Source organism: Oncorhynchus clarkii, chromosome 1 (genome assembly GCF_045791955.1).
Source record: "Oncorhynchus clarkii lewisi isolate Uvic-CL-2024 chromosome 1, UVic_Ocla_1.0, whole genome shotgun sequence".
Taxonomy (NCBI): domain Eukaryota; kingdom Metazoa; phylum Chordata; class Actinopteri; order Salmoniformes; family Salmonidae; genus Oncorhynchus; species Oncorhynchus clarkii.
The window spans coordinates 72,597,682-72,616,687 of record NC_092147.1 but is presented as its reverse complement, the minus strand read 5'-3'; the positions used below and the strand labels follow the sequence as shown (position 1 = coordinate 72,616,687).

The 19,006-nt window shown below is 41.1% G+C and overlaps 1 protein-coding gene across 4 annotated transcripts in view; it reads right to left on the bottom strand.

The window, feature by feature from the left end:
* LOC139411807 (transcription factor COE3-like) overlaps nucleotides 1–18,753 on the bottom strand; it is a 74,689-nt gene extending 55,936 nt beyond the window's left edge. Inside the window, exons 1-6 of one of the 4 annotated variants that reach the window (XM_071158553.1) lie at nucleotides 18,049–18,753; nucleotides 17,636–17,792; nucleotides 17,297–17,360; nucleotides 16,968–17,023; nucleotides 15,212–15,285; nucleotides 13,475–13,543 (exon numbers count right to left, since the gene is read on the bottom strand). In XM_071158553.1, the coding sequence (XP_071014654.1) occupies nucleotides 13,475–13,543; nucleotides 15,212–15,285; nucleotides 16,968–17,023; nucleotides 17,297–17,360; nucleotides 17,636–17,792; nucleotides 18,049–18,179 (551 nt within the window). In that variant the 5' untranslated portion in view covers nucleotides 18,180–18,753. The remainder of the gene's footprint in view (nucleotides 1–13,474; nucleotides 13,544–15,211; nucleotides 15,286–16,967; nucleotides 17,024–17,296; nucleotides 17,361–17,635; nucleotides 17,793–18,048) is intronic. The other 3 variants (XM_071158558.1, XM_071158564.1, XM_071158572.1) reach the window with 3 other exon arrangements.
* Nucleotides 18,754–19,006: the final 253 nt, after the last annotated feature.

Sequence of the window (19,006 nt, the reverse complement as noted above, 5' to 3'; positions counted from 1 at the left end):
GGAGTGATTGCAGGGTACAGTGAAATAAATAATTAAAATTATATAGTTTCATTTTTTTTTATATATATATATTTTTTAAATCAATGGAGTCATTACAAAGTCGAATAGGATGTGTTTGCTACCAAAGCAACAAAGATACAACAATTATTATTCACGTAGCCAACTTTGGATTGTACTGCATCTATCAGAGTTTCCATGGGGCTTTAGGAAATAAGCACTAATCTATGACTGGCAATGTGGAAGCATATTCTCCGGTATAGCAGCATATGCTAAATATCTCTTCAGCCACACAGATGCCTAGCTGTAAAATAGCTCCTCTGTCTGGGTATCTGCACCACCCAGATGGGTCCCAAGCTGTGCCAAACCGCTCCTCGTCAACAGCTATGAACTATAGTGTCACATGACCAACGGAGAGAGATACTGGGTCCTTTTCTGTATCGCCTTCGCACAATGGAGCCTCGCTGCCCCATGCATTATCTGAACCTTGTCTGCCTCATCTGCTCCCAGTGTTGAGACTTCCATTCAGCCAAGGGAATAATGAACAAGATTTTTCTCTGGTTTAGTTTGAAAAGCTCTAATCTGAGAGAGCTGATTTGGACGTGCATGTGGGTGTGACTGAGTGAGGCAGACTTCATAGGACAAATGGTCATGATTCATTGAGTTATTGGTTTCCACCCTGTTTTAATCGCTCCGGGCCCGAGCCAAAAAAATCGTGGAGGTTTCCCGAAAAAAATATTTTCCACCACCGTTCAGCAGATTGGAATTTGTGTGTGAGTGCCTCTCGTCATTCGAGGCGTCCTTCACAGCTTCAGGGGCCCTAATTCAAACCACATGGAGGGCAGCGTCCGGTTACGGACCTCTGCAGGGGGGCCACGCTCCCATTGGCTGAAGCAGGATGGGAAATGGTGTGTCTCGATAGAGGAGACAACAAACAGATCTAAGCAGGAGTCACAACATGGCCTGCACACACACTCATTCACATGAAGATAAATATACATACATATGTACACATTCAAATATATTATGCACATACACACACACACACACACACACACAAACTGCTACACAAGTTTACACTATGGGCCTGCAATGGCTGATTACTTGACATGATGGAAGAGGAAGTGTTAGTCTCTTTAATATTGCTCCTATTCTTCATTGACAAGCATATATATATTTTTTGCTGTTCCCTACTGACTTCAGAGTGCTGAACTCCATTTATGAATGATCTGACATATTTTTTGCCATTTTTATGACAGGAGTACTCAGAGGAAATTTCAAGGCACCTTTCTCCTGACAAGTAGAAATATCAATATTTGAATAAATTGCAGATTTGGATCTCTTCTCTTCACATGGATGCACTCAAGCAAGTGTGTGTGTGTGTGTGTGTGTGTGTGTGTGTGTGTGTGTGTGTGTGTGTGTGTGTGTGTGTGTGTGTGTGTGTGTGTGTGTGTGTGTGTGTGTGTGTGTGTGTGTGTGTGTGTGTGTGTGTGTGTGCGTGCGTGCGTGTGTGAGTGTGAATGTGGAAAGGGGCTCTTTTCATTCTGTTTCCACGGTCTTATCCCCCTGAGCCCGCAGGCAAAAATCTGTATGCAGCATTTCATTAGGGGAAAGCTCCACTGAGTGACATGAGAAGCACACCTCAGTGTCGACCTGATGAAGTTTACTTCCCTCAAACGACAAAAAAACACTTTGTAAACAGGAAGAGAGGGTGATGGCAGAGCAACAATAAAACATCAGGAATGTTGTTTCACAAAGTGACAGGCCAATCTGTACACAAATAGACTATCTTTGAGAAAAATGCAGCTTTAGAGACATTGGGGGACTACGTTATGTTTGGTAGAACTGACACGAGAAAAATAATAGCCAATTGTTATGTATGACAAGAAGAAAACACTTTGGTTAGGAAAAAGCATTTTCATTGGATGATTATACAGTTGTTCTACATACTCTTTATTTGTATGAGAGGTCAACGTTCAACAACCACTGTACTCAGTCTTTCTGACTCCTTCTGTTCCTGGTGTTATGCATCTTAACTGAGAAAGTCCTGCCAATCTGTCTTATGCTGATTAGCTGCAGTAGCTGCCATCCTATCTGTGTTTCTGCTGCTGATGATAGATCACTAGGGAACCTACCATTCAACCAAACACACACACACACAAACACACACATATATTTCAACCCCGTTTTAGAGGAGCCTGAGAAAAGGCTAAACCATATGAGGTTGCTCAGGTACCAAAGAGGTTGCGACCTCTTAACCCCAACACTGACCTTCCTGAACTGCATGTCATACTTTCACCTTTCCCAACAGAAAACAAAAACAAATCTTGTCATGCACCTCTGTGACTGAAAAAATAGCCTTTTTTGCAAGGCTGTTCTTTGACTATTGTAGACCACATGACCTGAGACTTTCCTGACAGTGTCTATTTGGCACTTGCACAAGAGAGGTGAAGCCATGTGGGTTGTCCATTTCACTCCACATAATCTCCTCTACTCCTCTCTCTCTCTCGCTCTCTCTCTCTCTCTCTCTCTGCTCATTCCTCGTTGTTTGCACAACATAATAGGCGAGCCTGGGTAGATTCCTATTATGGAATCTCTGGAAAAGGGTTGTTATCCTGGATCTCCATCTGGAGGAGCCATTCACTCTGCCCCCCTCCTTCAATCTCACTGTGTGTTCTGGTGAAGCTACACTACTGCTATGTCTTTCACTCTCCACCGGTTACAATGAGATTGTATTGTCAGGCCAGGTTGACCCTATTGGAATCGACAAGCCATTTCAATAACAAAACACAACAGTGGCATTTGAATAAAACCTTCTCGGTAGCAGACGTGGCACAACAGGTCTCAGAGTGGTGCGGAGGGAAAACAATACAGAGACCAGTAGTTTTTCCTGATCTGGTAACCTAACCAGGTAAAACTTTGTAGCTAATACAGTATTACGTGATTCATCTGTTGTAAAAAAAAAAGTTATAACATGGGCTGTGATGGGACCAGAGTTTTTGTAATCATGGTCACATCCTTTGAAAAAAAATATTGGAAAAACTTGTGAACTTGGGGAGGATGAAAAACCTGTCAAACTGCAGCAACCTTGTACTTGTTCTTATGAATTATATTTGAATAAAGAAGGATTAGGGGGTTTCCTATACACAGACACAGAGAAAGCAACATGATTGGACAATAAAACTCACTGGGCTGAGCTTGCTTTATCCAGGTTTACATTGTGTTGTCCTTCCCTATGCAACTGTAGGCCTAATAAAACATTTCTTCACAGTCTGTCAGCTATTGTGTTTATTGATTAATTCCAGTTAATCATTTGGGATTGAAAAAGTCTAGGTTGCCTAGTCAGCCCAAGTTTGAATATAAACCAAATTCTCACAAACAAATGGGCTATAATGACACAATGTTACCACTTTGTTTACCCTGGCTAGAGAGACAGGGCACAGAGTAGGCTAGACTATGCAGCTGCTGTTGATAGTAGCCTACAGTTGATCAGAATGAAAAATGTGTCTCATTTTCATGCAATACAGCATGTCAGATCTCTAATGTTTAGATGTATAGGCTACTACATTTATGGAAGAGTTTTTGCTTGTGTCTGTTGGGAGTGATGTGTTATCCCGCTTGCTAAATAAATACTGGAGGAAAGTGGAGTGCCCGGCCTGCATGATCTGTGATTTCCGTTAATCTGATTGGTCAAGACATGCAAAGAGCCTGCAGCAGCACTCCGATGTGAAGGACAGAGAAAGTGTGTGTGAGTTGACAAATCATGAGGCAAATTGGTATAAAAAACAGCACTTTGCCCCTCTTTTTAATGCTTTGTCTCGATATATTTATTTTGTGTCGATATATGTTATTAAACTAAATCAAAAGTGGTGTGGCGCTGCCACACCTGATTGAAAAGTGCTGTGGCAAATGTCGTCTCGCCACACGTTTTCCGGCGGCCCCGTCCGGTAGTCTAAAAATCTAGGGAGGTCTCAAGAACACTTGTTCTTATATTGAAACGGTTTAGATCTTACAAGTATCCTCTGAAAATGGTCAGGTTTCCTCTATCTGTCAAGGGTCTATCAGTTCACGTATGAAGCCGCCAAAAGCAGAGGATATGGTCATTTAGACTGATAAAGATTACACTCAGGTCAGCCAGTCAGTAATCCCCACAATGATTTGTGAAGACAAAGCCCACAGGTCAATAGCATATACCTCATCCCATCAGAGTGATCTGCACGTGCATAAGGGTCGAACATAATACGATGTGACTTAAACCATACAATGAGCAGAGAAAATAAATATGCTAAGAGCACGACGTTGGACTGGCAAGGCCTCTCGGACTATGTCATCACTCCCTCCTGTCTGTGCAACGCTCCCCATCCAAAGGAAGGGCCAGTGATTATGAGGGCTCAGCTTCCCTCTAAGAAAGCAAACCGGAGCTGCAGTCCAAACAAGGCCAGCCGTGAGGGAGCAGAGCAATGCCAGGCAGCTCAGGTTTAGCGTCGCCTCCAACCTGGCTGGCCCGGTCCCTGCATTAACCCTCAGTCAGCCTCTCCAGGACAAACAAACAACCAGTACATACACAGGGACAACCAGGCGAGAGACGGTGCCACAATCACTGAGGAGGGAACTCTGTTGAATTTGCTTTATCACACAATGTAATGAGTTCCAGACTGGCTGGACCAGGGCTGGTAAAATGTGCCGTGCTGTCCTGTTGGTCCGGCCTGAGTTTAGAACCAAACAGATGGGGAGGAATCCCAAAAATGTGCGCTCCCTCCAGGGACATGTGGTTTTCCCCATCATTATAAAACTGTAAACTCCTGGATGTCAGAGATTGGGGATAATATATTTCAGATGTCCATGGGCCTGCGCCGGGACTCGGACCGGCTGGATGGGAACAGTTATTTTACAGAGGGTCGGGGGGGAGGACTAAGACATGATCAGGAGCTACTAAGGCTGCTCTATACTCAACACTGGGCTCTAATAGTGAGGGTGTGGGAGGGAGAGAGCATGTCTGTGTATGAGGGTGGGATAACGAGAGGCCAATTCATATCAAGCCACAGGAAGTCTTGTCATTGTATAACATGTAGAAATCAATCTGAAGTGCACATGGCTGAACCCACATTTAAAGCCTAAAGCCTTCCATTTAAATTTCAGACAGATTTGACATGACAGTTATACTTCCCCACTGCAATAGAGATGTATGCTAATTCAGAAACAGGGCAGGACTTCTTCAATACATGACTCCTAATAGAAATGTTGTCCCATTAAACAATTGTTATTGGTTTGTTTCACATGACTAGAGTGGATCGTCGTTTCACATGACAGGAATGGATCGTCGTTTCACATGACTGGAGTGGAACATTGTTTCTGTTGTAGCACTTGATGGTGTACACTAACCATGTTGTCATGGTTTCAAACCAAGAATACATTTTCCTTTCCTCACATATTTATATTGCTCTGGTCCCTGCATGGTAAAGGCACAATGCTGTTTTTTCTTCCACCGCATCGAATGTGGTGCTGAACAAGCATAGGAGTGTTTTTTATTGTAAATCAATATTGATTGATTGGCAGCTTGGGTGTTGAATATGGATCAATATTACACCGGGCTGTAGAGGAGATCTGATTTCAATTGGCAAGAGGAGCCAGCAGCAGGTTTCCATCAAGCGGTAATTCAAGACATGGGGACATAAGACAGATGGATTGATATAGACTAGCCAGGACCTTTCTTGCCACTGAACCAGCACAAGGAAATTTCTGTCATATATCATTAACGCAGTTGGGGCCGGCTGTAAAGGGGGAGGGGGAGGAGGTCAAAAGGACCACACCACTCCACAGGGGAAAGGAGGCTCATTGTAGAATACAATAATATCGTTTAAGAAAATCTAATATTACGCTTTACAGTAATATAAGAATGATGAGAATCTGACTACGCCACCAAAATAGATGTTGAAGTGGATTGTTTTAAATGCAACAAGATGGTTTTCATTTACAAAGACAAACGTTTTACAACAAACTTTTGAACGCATATTGAAATATTTTCATAGCTGTTAATAATTCCTGATTTCAAACAATAGTAACTAGGTCCTTAAACAGAATACAAATGTTCCCAGACTGAATGGAAGATGTGTATATGTAAAAAGGGGGGGTCATCCTTACAGTTATCATATCTACGTGATTTGTGGACAGAGGGCAAAAAAGAAAAAGGAGCTATACTTAGAAATAACTTGTCACTTTTAATAAATGACACTGGTTCAGGACTTTCTCTGGGGCTTTCCCTCGGATCTATCCCAGGCACCCCTGGGGGCCATCGGAGCGACCAGAAGACCCGCTCGTTTCCTCGAGGTAACTGATGACCCCATCCCACAATTCCCCATCTTTGTCATGTGACCCCACGCCATGGGAGCAGGACCATGTCCAATGCAATCCTCCTCCGACTGCATCCCATCCTAATCTCAGCCATGTCACACTACAAATTGCTACATTCAGAAAATGGAAATAGATTGAGGTGGAGATGGAGGGAGGGATAGAGAGAGAGAGAGAGAGATGGATGGGAGGGGTGGGTGGAGTGAGTGTGCATCGACAACCGGTCCCATAAGAAAAGTAGTGGAGGAAAGAACGACTCGGGAGATCCCGGCGAGGAATCACATCACGGCAAACATATTGATCTGATTTACAAAACCTCCAGCCTAATGCGAAACAAATGGCGTGGGCGTGAACTGGTACTTAACCATAAAACCCCAGCATTACTCCATCTCCGATGGAATACCACATATATCCCTCACCAGGGCCTAATGTGCTGTTTTACGGCCAGATACGACTGAGGTTGACCCAACAGTTAGTTTGACAATTAGGGGGAACCTAATAAGGATTTAATGGGAGTGAGAACATGCCAAAAGAAAGAAAGGAAATATTTTTTTCAAATGGATAAAAGCATGTAAAAACAGTACGACGGGTGACCTAAATTTGATTCATAGGAGCCGAGGATGTTTGAAAAAGCATTTGTACCATTAACGCATTAAGAAACCAAACAAAGACTAAACAGCTACAGAGTCTAATTATAAAGGACGGCTGTTAAACATTGGAGCTAGAGCGACATTTTATTTAGGTTTGGTTTCATTTTCAAGTACAATTTTCATTGTGTACTGTATTACACTTATAAATTATATTTCTACAGCATCACAATATATAGTAATTTCCAAATATTATGCTTGATTGTAATCGTCTTTTAGAGCAACTTAATGTACAGTGTTACCATGGTACTCCACAGAGTTATTGGATGTAATAGGAGACAGTGAAACCGAAGCTGGAAAATATAAACTATCAAAATTATTACAAAGAAATATCACTTGTTTTATAAATCAAAAATATGTGTGTGTGTGTGTGTGTGTGTGTGTGAGTGAGGTCCAGTGTTGCTCTTTGCCCATGCCTTCATCCCATCGCCCCAGCTCAGGCCTTTTTCTGTCATTGCAGTGAACCAAGGGAGTAAAATGGGGGAAGAGAGGGGGAGAGAAGGAGAGGGGGAGAGGGGTTGTCTCCATGGACAGATGGACTGCTCTTTCTCAACACATGTGGAACCATGTTTCGTCTTTCAGTGCAGTCAAGCTGGAGCCGAATCCCTCACTTTGTTGGTCCAGACTTATTTCTTGTACAGCACACCTCTCTCTCTCTCTTTAATAAACACACACATCTCCTGCTCTCTCTGCACACATGTTAAAGTCATCACCCCTGTTCAGCACTAGTAAAACACAACACCCCCATCTTCTGTGCTGTTGTCAAGCCTTGCCATTAGCTGATGCCCATGGGGAATCCTACACAAGTGAGGTGGGTCTCCCCCGTGTACACCAGGCACCATGTTACCTTCAGACGCCACTCATGTGAACCCAAACATGAGAGCGTCATTTGGAAAATATAATTTATACTGTGCGTCTTTGTACATGTCTTGACATTTACAAACTGTGATAAAACCGACATGAGGGAGGAGGGAATAAAAAACAGAACAGAATAATTTGAGGTCATGTTTTGCTTAGTGAACAGTATTACCCAATCCTGGATGTTGGAACAGTGGGAAGGAGTTTCTGGCTCCAAGGCTGCAAAGAGGGTCTGGGTTTCATTTTTCGGCAAGTGCAAGCCAACAGAGAGCTGCCAAGTACAGGTTTCACTCTCAACACTTCCTGCTATTCCTAATCTGGCTCAAAAGGAGACACTTTCACTCAAACATCACTCCAGTCCAGGGTGCAGTGGCCAGTTTCTTCTCTCCTTTCTCACAGGGTGTCAAAAAACTCACGTCTGTCAAATAGGTTACACTGAAAACAGCCGTAAATAAAACACGGAGATGGAAATATTGTTGAGGCATGAACATGAAAAGTTTGAGTGAGTGAGTGTGTGTGTGTGTGTGTGTGTGTGTGTGTGTGTGTGTGTGTGTGTGTGTGTGTGTGTGTGTGTGTGTGTGTGTGTGTGTGTGTGTGTGTGTGTGTGTGTGTGTGTGTGTGTGTGTGTTTTTCCCCAAAGGCAGCTACTTTAATCGACTGCACTGTTTAGTACGTCTAAACTGTATGTTCACCATCCCCGAACCAAGTCCAAATCCTCTACTGAATGATACAAAAAGTCCATGAGAAACACCTCCAGTATTGAACACAACAACACAACCTGTGCATTGCTCTGCACCTCTGCATTGCATAATTCTCACTTGTGGATGGATGGTGAATTAACACTACATACAGTTTATGGTGCAATGGAAGATGCAGTGGAAACATGTAATTTACTGTAGGTGGTTCATCAATCAATCACAAACAGACCTCTCTTTACAGGTTATCAAAACACTGCCTCTTATGAGAACACCCCCCATTTTTTCATGTGTAATTAAAATGGTCTCTGAAATCCTCTTTGACAGTCCAGGGCTTAGCCAAAAATGTAAATGACATTAAAGGAGACAATGAATTTAATTTTGCTTAATGTCCCCTTTCGCTGATTCTCATTTACATAGCATTTCCAACGCAAAAAGCTGACCTTATAAATACTGGCATTTGTTCAGCTTGGGAGTTAATCACTGTTTTGCAAAACCCAGATGGGAACACACCACCACACCAATTTTCGTATTTGTTGGTAGAGAGAAGAGAAACCACATATGAGATGGTCCGACCCGGGAGTCTTTTGTTGCTGACAAACAACTCAACAACAAGTGCACTGCACTCTGGGATATGACCTCGTAGGTCTTCCACAAATAAACAATAACGCACAGTAATTTAGAAAATACAGCGCACTAATGAGCGACATAGTGCAAAATTTGCATTAGGCCAAAAAAGTAATTGCATTAACATGTGAACAGGTGTGGAGGCCTTTATAAATGAGCTAAATGAATAAAACCCTTCCACAGCACAACCATGTGTGCTGATGACTGAAAAAATAAAAAATAATAAGTCAATGTCATGAATTATTCAGTGGCTGAGCGGCCTCCAGAGGTCAGCGCTCTTTGACCTTTGTGACAGGAAGTGAAAGGGAGTGCGGTTGAAGCTGGAATAAGCGGAGCTGACATGATTTGGTCTGGTCCACAGTCCTCCTTTCTGGATGGGAGCGTAAATTGACACGGATGTTAAGCTGTGTGAACATACATTCAATTCAAAATTCATGTATGGGCAGCCAGAGCTCTGAAAACACACTCCCTCCTCTGCTATCCTCACCTAATCTGCTGCATCTCCTCTGCGATATACACAACCTTTGAACTTTGACAGAGAGAATGAGTCATTTTCTCTCTTTTTTTCCAACAGCATGTTCCTCTTTCTTATTACAAAATCCATGCGTAAGCCTGGACCATGTATATAATCTTTCACACAGGAGAAGACAAAGTCAATATGCAGGAGAGTGAAGACCGATACCAGTGCAGGAGAGTCATCACAAATTGAGTTATGTTTGGCACACGCAGCTCTACACATACTTTAAATGGCGAAACCAGCTAATCAGATATTGGGCACCTCATCACTATAACTCTTGATACTCAAATTACTGCCTGGATGAGCCCACGCCCTCACTCACTTTAAGGCGCCACTAGCTTATAGATGTGACATCCGTTGCACCACTGACTTCCTAATGGGAAGATATGATTATAACCAACTGCGAAGTACTGTAGTCATAGCAATAGTGATACAATTATTGACCAAATTCAGTAGGCGTCTTTTTGTTTCTGCAAGGGCCGACATAGTTTCCAACATTCTCATTTCCTGATTAGAAGAGGAGAAATGATGCACGCAAAGACACACAGAACACAATAGACTTTAAGTGTACAGTCAATGCAGAAAACAACCAGCCTTTACCCAGCAGTTTATAGTTTCCCTTAACACACACAATATTTACTTTCTTTCCCTATAAAACAAATATGAATAATGTAATGACATCAAAAGTCATATGAAATATTTAAAGATGCAATATGCAGAATTCGCTCTGCCATTTCCTGGTTGCAAAAAATCCAAAAGTTTGCCTAATTTCAGTTTATGTGACAAAACAAGCAAGTATAGTGTAGATAATCGTTTTACCTTCTAAACCGCTGTGAAATATATTTTCCAAAACCAAAAATATTGTATTTTCAGCTGTTTGAAGCTGGTGTACAAAACCGAAAACAAAGAAGTGGAAAGCATTGAAATAGCGCACATAGAACCGATCTACTGCTCCTTAGACTTGCTTTCAATGAAAATGACAGATCTATATCACACATTTCTATGTGAATTTGGTCAGGTCGCCCAAAAAGTTACATATTGCAGCTTTAAAGATCCACCAGCATTGATACTTTGTGACAGCTGTTAGGCTTAAATCTAACAAACTTTTTTAAAGAATTCTTTCCTTTCAAAAAAATTACTGAAAATCTGCATCGAACTGGGAGAGAAAATGGGGTAAACAGATGTCTGGCTTGACCACAGGAAAATAGGACACATTTGGAATGATAAGTTTCCCAAACTCAGTCGGATATGCCAGATCCATGGGAACGCCAGTTAATATCTTGCTACATGCCAGCTAGCTGTGTGCGCTTTCCCCTCTTACCATCTGGGAAAATGTAACAGCGAGGCAACACCGTCCATGATTCACTCCAAATCTGTTTCTTAACAGTTGGGCAATGCTACTGTTTCTCTAGGAAATGTGGCAGAGCTGAACTAGATGTTTTATACTGTAATGTAGGCAGATACCTAAGACATTACTGATTTAAAATCAGACCTCTCTCCTGTTTTTCACATACTAAACTCTCAGGTCTCTTCAATTGAAAGTAATCACTTTTAGCCAGAAGCAACTGCAGCACAGGTGCTACTCACAATTTGCATGAGAAACTGAGAGATGTAGCAAGAGAGTTTAACACAATGAGGCGTCATAAAATCTCACTTATATGTTCACTGAAAATTACTATATCGGGATGGTAAACTGGGTGACATGTGCATGCACTACAGTACACTTCAGTGATTTTGTGTAAACCCTAAAACTCCAGAACACCCCCCTTTAGTCAGTGTGAAGTCAATGGGAAGTAGTGTGGGTCCGGGAGGGTGAACTGATCTGCTCATAGTTATGGAATGGAGACAATGGGAGGGTCTAATGAGGAACATATGCTTTTGTGATTCAACAGACCGGCTCATTGTGTGAGGAAAAGGATACTCTACTCCCATTCACTCCTGTCACAATGAAAATCTGAGCCTTTTTTCTGAGCCGGTTGAGTTTACAATATCCATCCGCTTCTCCTTTTTTCCTCTTTGACGGTAATTCTCCATGCTTTCATTTTGGCTATTGTACTTATGTTACATGTTTTAGTGCACAGAATTAAGAATAATAGAGTGTGAAACTCAACGCAATGAAAGTGGCGAGCAGGGTTGGGAAGGGTTTCTTTCTAAATGTAATCTGTTACAGGTACTAGTTACTTGTCCAAAATGTTAATGAGTAACATAACTTTTGAATTAGCCAAACTCAGTAACGTAATCTGATTACTTTCAGTTACTTTTGGATTACATTCTCCTTAAAAGGCATTAGAAGAAGACAAAAAGGATCCATCAGACACATTTGGTGTGTCATCATAGTGGTCTCTGACTTGTGGTCAGACTCAATCAAGTAGAACAAACTTAAACTTGTACCTTGCTTGTTTCAATGCTAAATTGAATGTCGTTAAAAAAACAAAAAGTTGTTTTAATGTATTTTGTTCTGCAAACATCCTTTCTGAATTTAAAATGAATCCTAAAAGTAATCATCTAGTTTTTCAAAAGTACTTGTAATCTGATTACAATATTTTTTTGATGGTAACGTAACTGATTACAGTTACATTTTTTTTGTAATCAGACTACATGTAACTTGTTTCATCTAATCAGTTACTCCCCAACCCTGGCGACAAGGCAGTACTACAAAGCAAACTTTAAAGAAGTGGAAATAAGTGAGATGTTTATCTGTCATACTTTAGGTTTTTGTGTGAACATTTCATCCAATAAATACTAATAGATTGGACAATCAGCTTCATAAAGGACATGATGAGAGCCCTTTATATATTTATTTGAATTATAAGTGTTGCCTTGAGCTGCTCAATATAAATCACATACATAATGGCCGGAACGTAATGTTACATCCAGTCCTACATAATAGAGGAACACCAGCTCTCCTAGTAGAGAGAGAGAGAGGTGTCTAGAGAAGCAGTAGCTGTGGTAATCCAGCCAGGCAGGCATCCTGGGCAGCTCCTACTTCCTGATACATGAGAAGCTTCTGGAGTGGCGGCAACAACTGCTCAGCCCTATTTGATTACTAATAAGAGAGTTGTCCCCTCTGTCAGATACCAGGCATTCTCCGCTAAACAAACAGTGATTCCGGCTAGTCAAACATTAGCATTGCTGTCTCTCCGTACTCCATGGTGAGAGTTACATGGGCTCAATGCTGAGGACAGTCCCTCCTACAGACACGGGGGCACGCACATACGCACACATATTCTTTTTCAGCCGTGAGATAGAGGAGTCTGAATAACAGAAATACTTGATGGAAGGAATGTAAGTAGCCAATATGCCGTTTATGTTCACTGAATATGTTATCTGAATATCCAAAAACTGTCATATATTTTTACATACTGTAAACCTAAAGGTTAAGATAAAAATCACTGCCACAAAGTCCTATTATATCACAACAGAGCCCTAACCACCTTTACTCACAACCGTAGCAATGGATAATGACTACTTAAATAGACAACAAAATTGATGAGATACAAAAATCATGATAAACCCCTCGCTAATTAGAAGAATACCCCGCGTGATGCACCTGTGATTGACCGCCCCTCTCCAGGTGGTGACCGCCCCTCTGAGCGCAAAGGAAAGACCTCCCTCACCTGCTCACAGAGCAATCAGCCACAGTTCCCGTAGAGTTGACCAGAAGGTTGGAGTCAACCCACCTGGGCACCAAAACACTGGGGAGTGCTCACTAACTTCCCAACAGAGCTGAATCTAACACAGATCACAATCACAGCAGTATGAAGGAGACATGGAGCAGGGCCTACCTGTCGATGATCACAGGGTCTGACGGAGTCTCGTTCCTGTTGCCACAGCTCTTCTTATCACAACACCGGCTAGGGGAAGAAAGAGTGTGTTTGAGATCACCACAGTGGCTGTTACTGTTTATAAGACCATAGAGTAAATATTAGATCCTTCTAAATGTATGCTGCCTTCTAAGGCAACACGTCATTGTGTTAAATTCAAACACAAAAAATAATAGAGAAATAGAGTACACTAAATCTATCCTGTCATGGATTCTGATGGATAATTAAAATGGCAAAAAACACATTTTGTGGTACAACGTTTGCCTTAGCGCTGGAAAAGAGGGGAAGGGAAGTAGAAGGGGGATTGGGCCAGGAGGCAGGGGAGTCACTTTTCACAGCTTCAGCTTTTGTTTACCTCTAATTGCCAAGCTGCTATTTCTGGGGGAGATGCAAGATGCCACCCTCAACCAATATTTCTGTGGGGCATTTATCAATTATGGACTCAAAAGCACTAATCTATCCTCCACCACATGTTTCCACCATCTTTTCTCTAAACCTATAGTATACCTCCAGTTCTTTGATTGGAGATTTAATTAAACCTGAAATCAAACACAAATATACTGCTGCTTACCATTTGAAATGAAAATGTACACTTGTATAATGGCCACAGGTCTAAATGAGATTGATTAAAGCCATATGGCAAGGGAAGAAAGATAATGCATTTTAAAAGCTACTGTGAGTCCATTCTATCATTCAAATTACATGATGTGTATTTTCCACAACATGTAGACAGGGATAGGTTGAGTGTATTTTACTCTAATACTGCATATTGGTGCAACAATGTACTTAATGTTTTACCAGAGCAAAAAAGATCAGATGAATACTCTCATGGAGCAGGCCTATAGGCTACTTATAACCTCATGGCCTCTTTAATGATGATAGCCTTCAGTAAGTCTTATTACATTTTACAGACACACTTATGCAGAGCGAATTTCAGGAGCAATTAGGGTTAAGTGCCTTGCTCAAGGGCACATCCACAGATGTTTCACCTAGTCGTCTCTGGGATACGAACCAGCGACCTTTAGGTTATTGCTATAGGCTACCTGCCTCCCACTACAGAATACACTTTCTCTTTGACACTGACAGTAAGATTAAATCTAGAGCGCACCAAATTCCACGCCTCACAAATAAGTGATAGATGCATGTATAAAATGTTGTATGAGTGACGAGTTTAAAAAAAAAATGTTTTAAGGCTAATCATTCTCTGTTCTCGGTCGGTGCACTTGCTCTCAAAAACTTTAACAATGCGCCGGTGCAACAAAAGAAAGGTTAACCGAGAGTATCCGAATTCAGTAACAGCTCACAAAGCTCACGCTGAGCTCAACAATAACAACAAAATACGTTTTTCCTTTTAGTATCAATGACACCGTTGAATAGCAGAGGAACATGACACATGAGACCTTGAGATTTGCGTGGTTAAATGACGCTTAAAAAGCACGCTGGTCACTGATGATATGTGGGATCAACCAAGACTTGACTCCATGTTTTGAGGCGCAGACTCGCTGGCATCAGACTAATAGAATCACTAAGAGGCCCTGTAGGCTACAACTAGCCGGGTACCAGTCTGTTTGTATTCCACTCCTTGTAGGCCTATTCCGTGTCATATGCCAATACAATAAACAAGTATGGTGAGAAAATGTATAACTGTATACTTCTTCAACAGCTTTGAGTTCGTGGAGGGAAAAAAGCAACACTTACCTGCACATAATTTCGTGTGTAAGAAGACATCTGCACATTTCAGGGTTTTTGTCTTGACCCTCATATATAATCGCCTTTGGAAAAAATAAAGACACAAATGTGTAGTCTACATTAAATATCTGAATACATGAGCCACTGTATATAATCAACTTTATAGTAGCCTGAATATAAAGGGAATTATGTTTAATAAAACCGAATAATCAAAAACAATTGAGTCCAAAAAACAAATAGGCTATATTGTTATTGGTGGAAAAAAACAACAAGGGTAATGTTGCAAAGGCACGAAAATGATAACATGTTACAATGTCTGTCAAATGATAATAGCAGATAATAATATGTATTATTATTGTAAGTATTAGTATTATTATATATTTGTGTAATAACACATTGCCTATGTGAATAAGCTTTATATGGGAAGTTTCAATGAAGTGTCATCAATATGGTTATAATCTGTGGATATTTGGGGGAAAGTGTTAATGGGCAATCTGTTGTTTATTTTGAGCTGCTAACAATGATCTTTCCGTGGATAAAAAGCGGTGTCTGGCAGTACGGTTGAGTAATTTTTAAGCATTGGCTGAAACAGATGGTGTGCAGCTATCAGTTGTGCCGCTCTCGCTCCCTCGGTTCCTCCCTCCTTCTATTTTGAAGAGAGGCACTTTGCTCCCCTTTAGTGAACTAGGCTACCTGGCATATTATACGGCACTGTAACTTGCCATATTTTCAGTATAGCACTTACTTATTAAATTAAGACATTTTGAATTAAAAGTGGGGCCTATATGATTAGGAGGAAAAAATACACAATTACACTCTGAAATGTTGACGTCATATTCTTACTGGGATTGAACCCCACTTTACTTTTTTGATGGCTCTGTTTTTATTTGTTGAGCACTGTGCGATTATCTATATTGATTTGATTTATGTCGCTATTTGCAGCTGCAGAAACATAGAAATCCATAAACTGCTTGTTCTGCGTCATTGATTCGGATCATTCGCAGAGGAATTTTCCCTCTGAGTGGTGGAAGCTTTAACGGCTCTATTCAGATGATCTGCTGTAACCCTCGGTAAATTAGTAGTAATAACAACCACCATGGTTGAAAAATATCAGATAAGGCCTCTTACAGATGTGTAGTTTACCTTAATGTAAGGAGTTTAGGGGTGTAATTTCGAGAATTCTTATAAGAATGGAAATGCTTTAACTATAGGAGCTATTTCAGAATATCTTTCCAAACATTAGGCCTAGTTATGTTTAGCCTAATATGGGTCAAGCCTAGCAACATGCCTAAAAGTCACAGATTAATATAAGGGACTCAACAAGTAAACATGACTTGGGCCTACTTGTAACTCCAAAACAATAAAATAGCCTACTTTATTACACAATTGCCTATGATATCTCATATGTAAACAAAAAACGTTTATGTATTATCCTATTGATACACTTTATCCGTATCGGCAGAAAGCACCAGCATTACAAACCATCAATTTATATTGTATAGGCACACAATTACAGGCTAAGCTTATGGTAACTTAGTGCTTGATTAATTCTTACTTAAGAGTTGCGCAAAAACATGATATATGTCTAATACGCTAATACGCTATATATGTCTAATACGTCTACACGCTGTCTATAATGCAATTTCAGTCAATGCATATAGGCCTAGCCTATAGTATGCATGCGTGAAGAATGCAGGTGAAGTTTAGAAGCAATGTCTCTAGCGTAAGCAAGCTGTATGAATATATGAGTAACAGTAGCTTATACCTGCTTCGTCATGGAATCGATTAACCGTATGAAAATATCCTGTTCTGTTCTGACGCCTGGGGGAACAAATATGCCAAGTTAAAACAGAGGTAGGGCTGTAAAGGCTATGAGATGTACATTTGATGACCCCAAAAAATATTTGTTTGTTTTTAACCGAGACCATTTCTAAAACTATAATAATACATAATACATCATACATCATTTTACCTGTAAATATAAATAATTATTTAGCAAATAAATTTATTGTAAATTATTATTATCCTTATTATTATTTATAGCCTTTATCTTTTGGGTTATACTGAATTGATGAAAATAATTGTTTCACTCACCATTGCTGTACAACAACTGTACTTTGTAAATGATCCCATTGTTCGTTTTTTCACCGTTTGGTTCCTGAAAACAATCAACAATGAGATGATGGTGAGTTGAAAATAAAGCATATATCTATATATCTAACTGTCTGATATGTCATCATTTAAAATGTATAATTTGTCAAAAATAAGATTTAGCTCTGACAACCACTCTCCTGTCATCGACGAATGGGGTTAAAAACGTCGATATTGCACGTGACCTGCCTTACTGACCCACACACATCTCTAAATACATCAAGTTAATTTCAAAGTACAGATTATGAAATTCAATAAATTATATTATCATGCAGCGCTTACTTTATCTTTCTCCACAAAGTCCACATAAGCTGTCCTTTCAATCTCAACGGGTTGACCCTGTCTGTCGTACAGTGCCAGGACGAAATGGAAAAAATTGGATTTTCTGAGGTTGGAAGGCGGCTGCTTTTCATAGTGTGCCCGCGCCAAGCCAACACCGCTGCGGGGAGAAAACAAGAGACCATATCGGTTAAGTATCAGACACGGGGGATAGATGGTGGAGCTGATGAAAACAGTGAAGACGTGGAAGCACGTTAGAGTACGAGAGATTTCTTGATTTGTTACAATAGGGGTAATATGATGTAATGAAAGAGAGGAGAGTCGAATGGGGTGCATTGGGAGACCGTAATTGATACAGGGTATTGAGGGTCGATATGAAAAATGCGTGAGAAAATCAGATGATTTGGCATGCGTACCTTTGGGCGGCTGTGTTTGCATCAACCACCCCAGCTGTGTGCATCCATGAGCGGACTGAATTCAGCCCACCCAGCGGTTCCTCCTTCATCGTTGTCCCACCCCGTGATATAGTTTCCTGAATCCCGAACATTTAGAACAATTTACGTGCAATGAGCCTCCTGTGAAATTGGGTAAATAAACGTCCAAAAGTGTTATCCTTGAGGGTTTACGGGATGTCGTAAGTGCGGTATCAGCCTTGCAAGGTAAAAAAAACCCGGTCCTCAGGTCTCGCCTCCCTCTTCAGTCCGTCCTGGGTTGCAGCGATGTGAACAATTCTCAAAGTACTCTACTTAGTTGGTGTGGTATCCACAGACCGGAAAAGTGACTTGTTCAACAGACTATGATTTTTTTAGGCTATTGTTCCTTCTTTTTGTTATGCTTATTGACAAAAAAAATCGATGGTTGTTGTTTGTGTGTGGATGATGCTCTCAAAGTAGCGACATCCTTGAAGCACCACATCCAAAACCTTCAGGACACTGTTGAATAAACCACTCCTGAAATGGAAAGGTGCTGCTTCACCAAAAGACAAACACACGCAGTAGCTGATCACCGTGGAGGTGTTCCCGGTACGCAGGAGAGGTGGATAAGGGGCCTTTCGCGTCGTGCAGGATGGATGGGAACATGCAAAACTAAGCCCTCTTTCCCCGAGGACTGAAATCTTTCCCGGGAGCCAAAACTCTAAACCCACGGGAGAGGCTCTGTCAGAATATGACGCTCATGGGGCGTAGCTTTTACCATATATGGAGCTCTGACTGTTCCTGTCATGCTTTGGCGCTATACTATACGAGTATAGCCTAGAAGCAACCTGAGAACACTCGCTCTACTTTCCTCTTGCAATGTGGTGAGTTGATTTTTTTTCAATGATATGAATCCAACGAGGTGTGACCGTCACACAACATCCATTCACTATATTAAAAA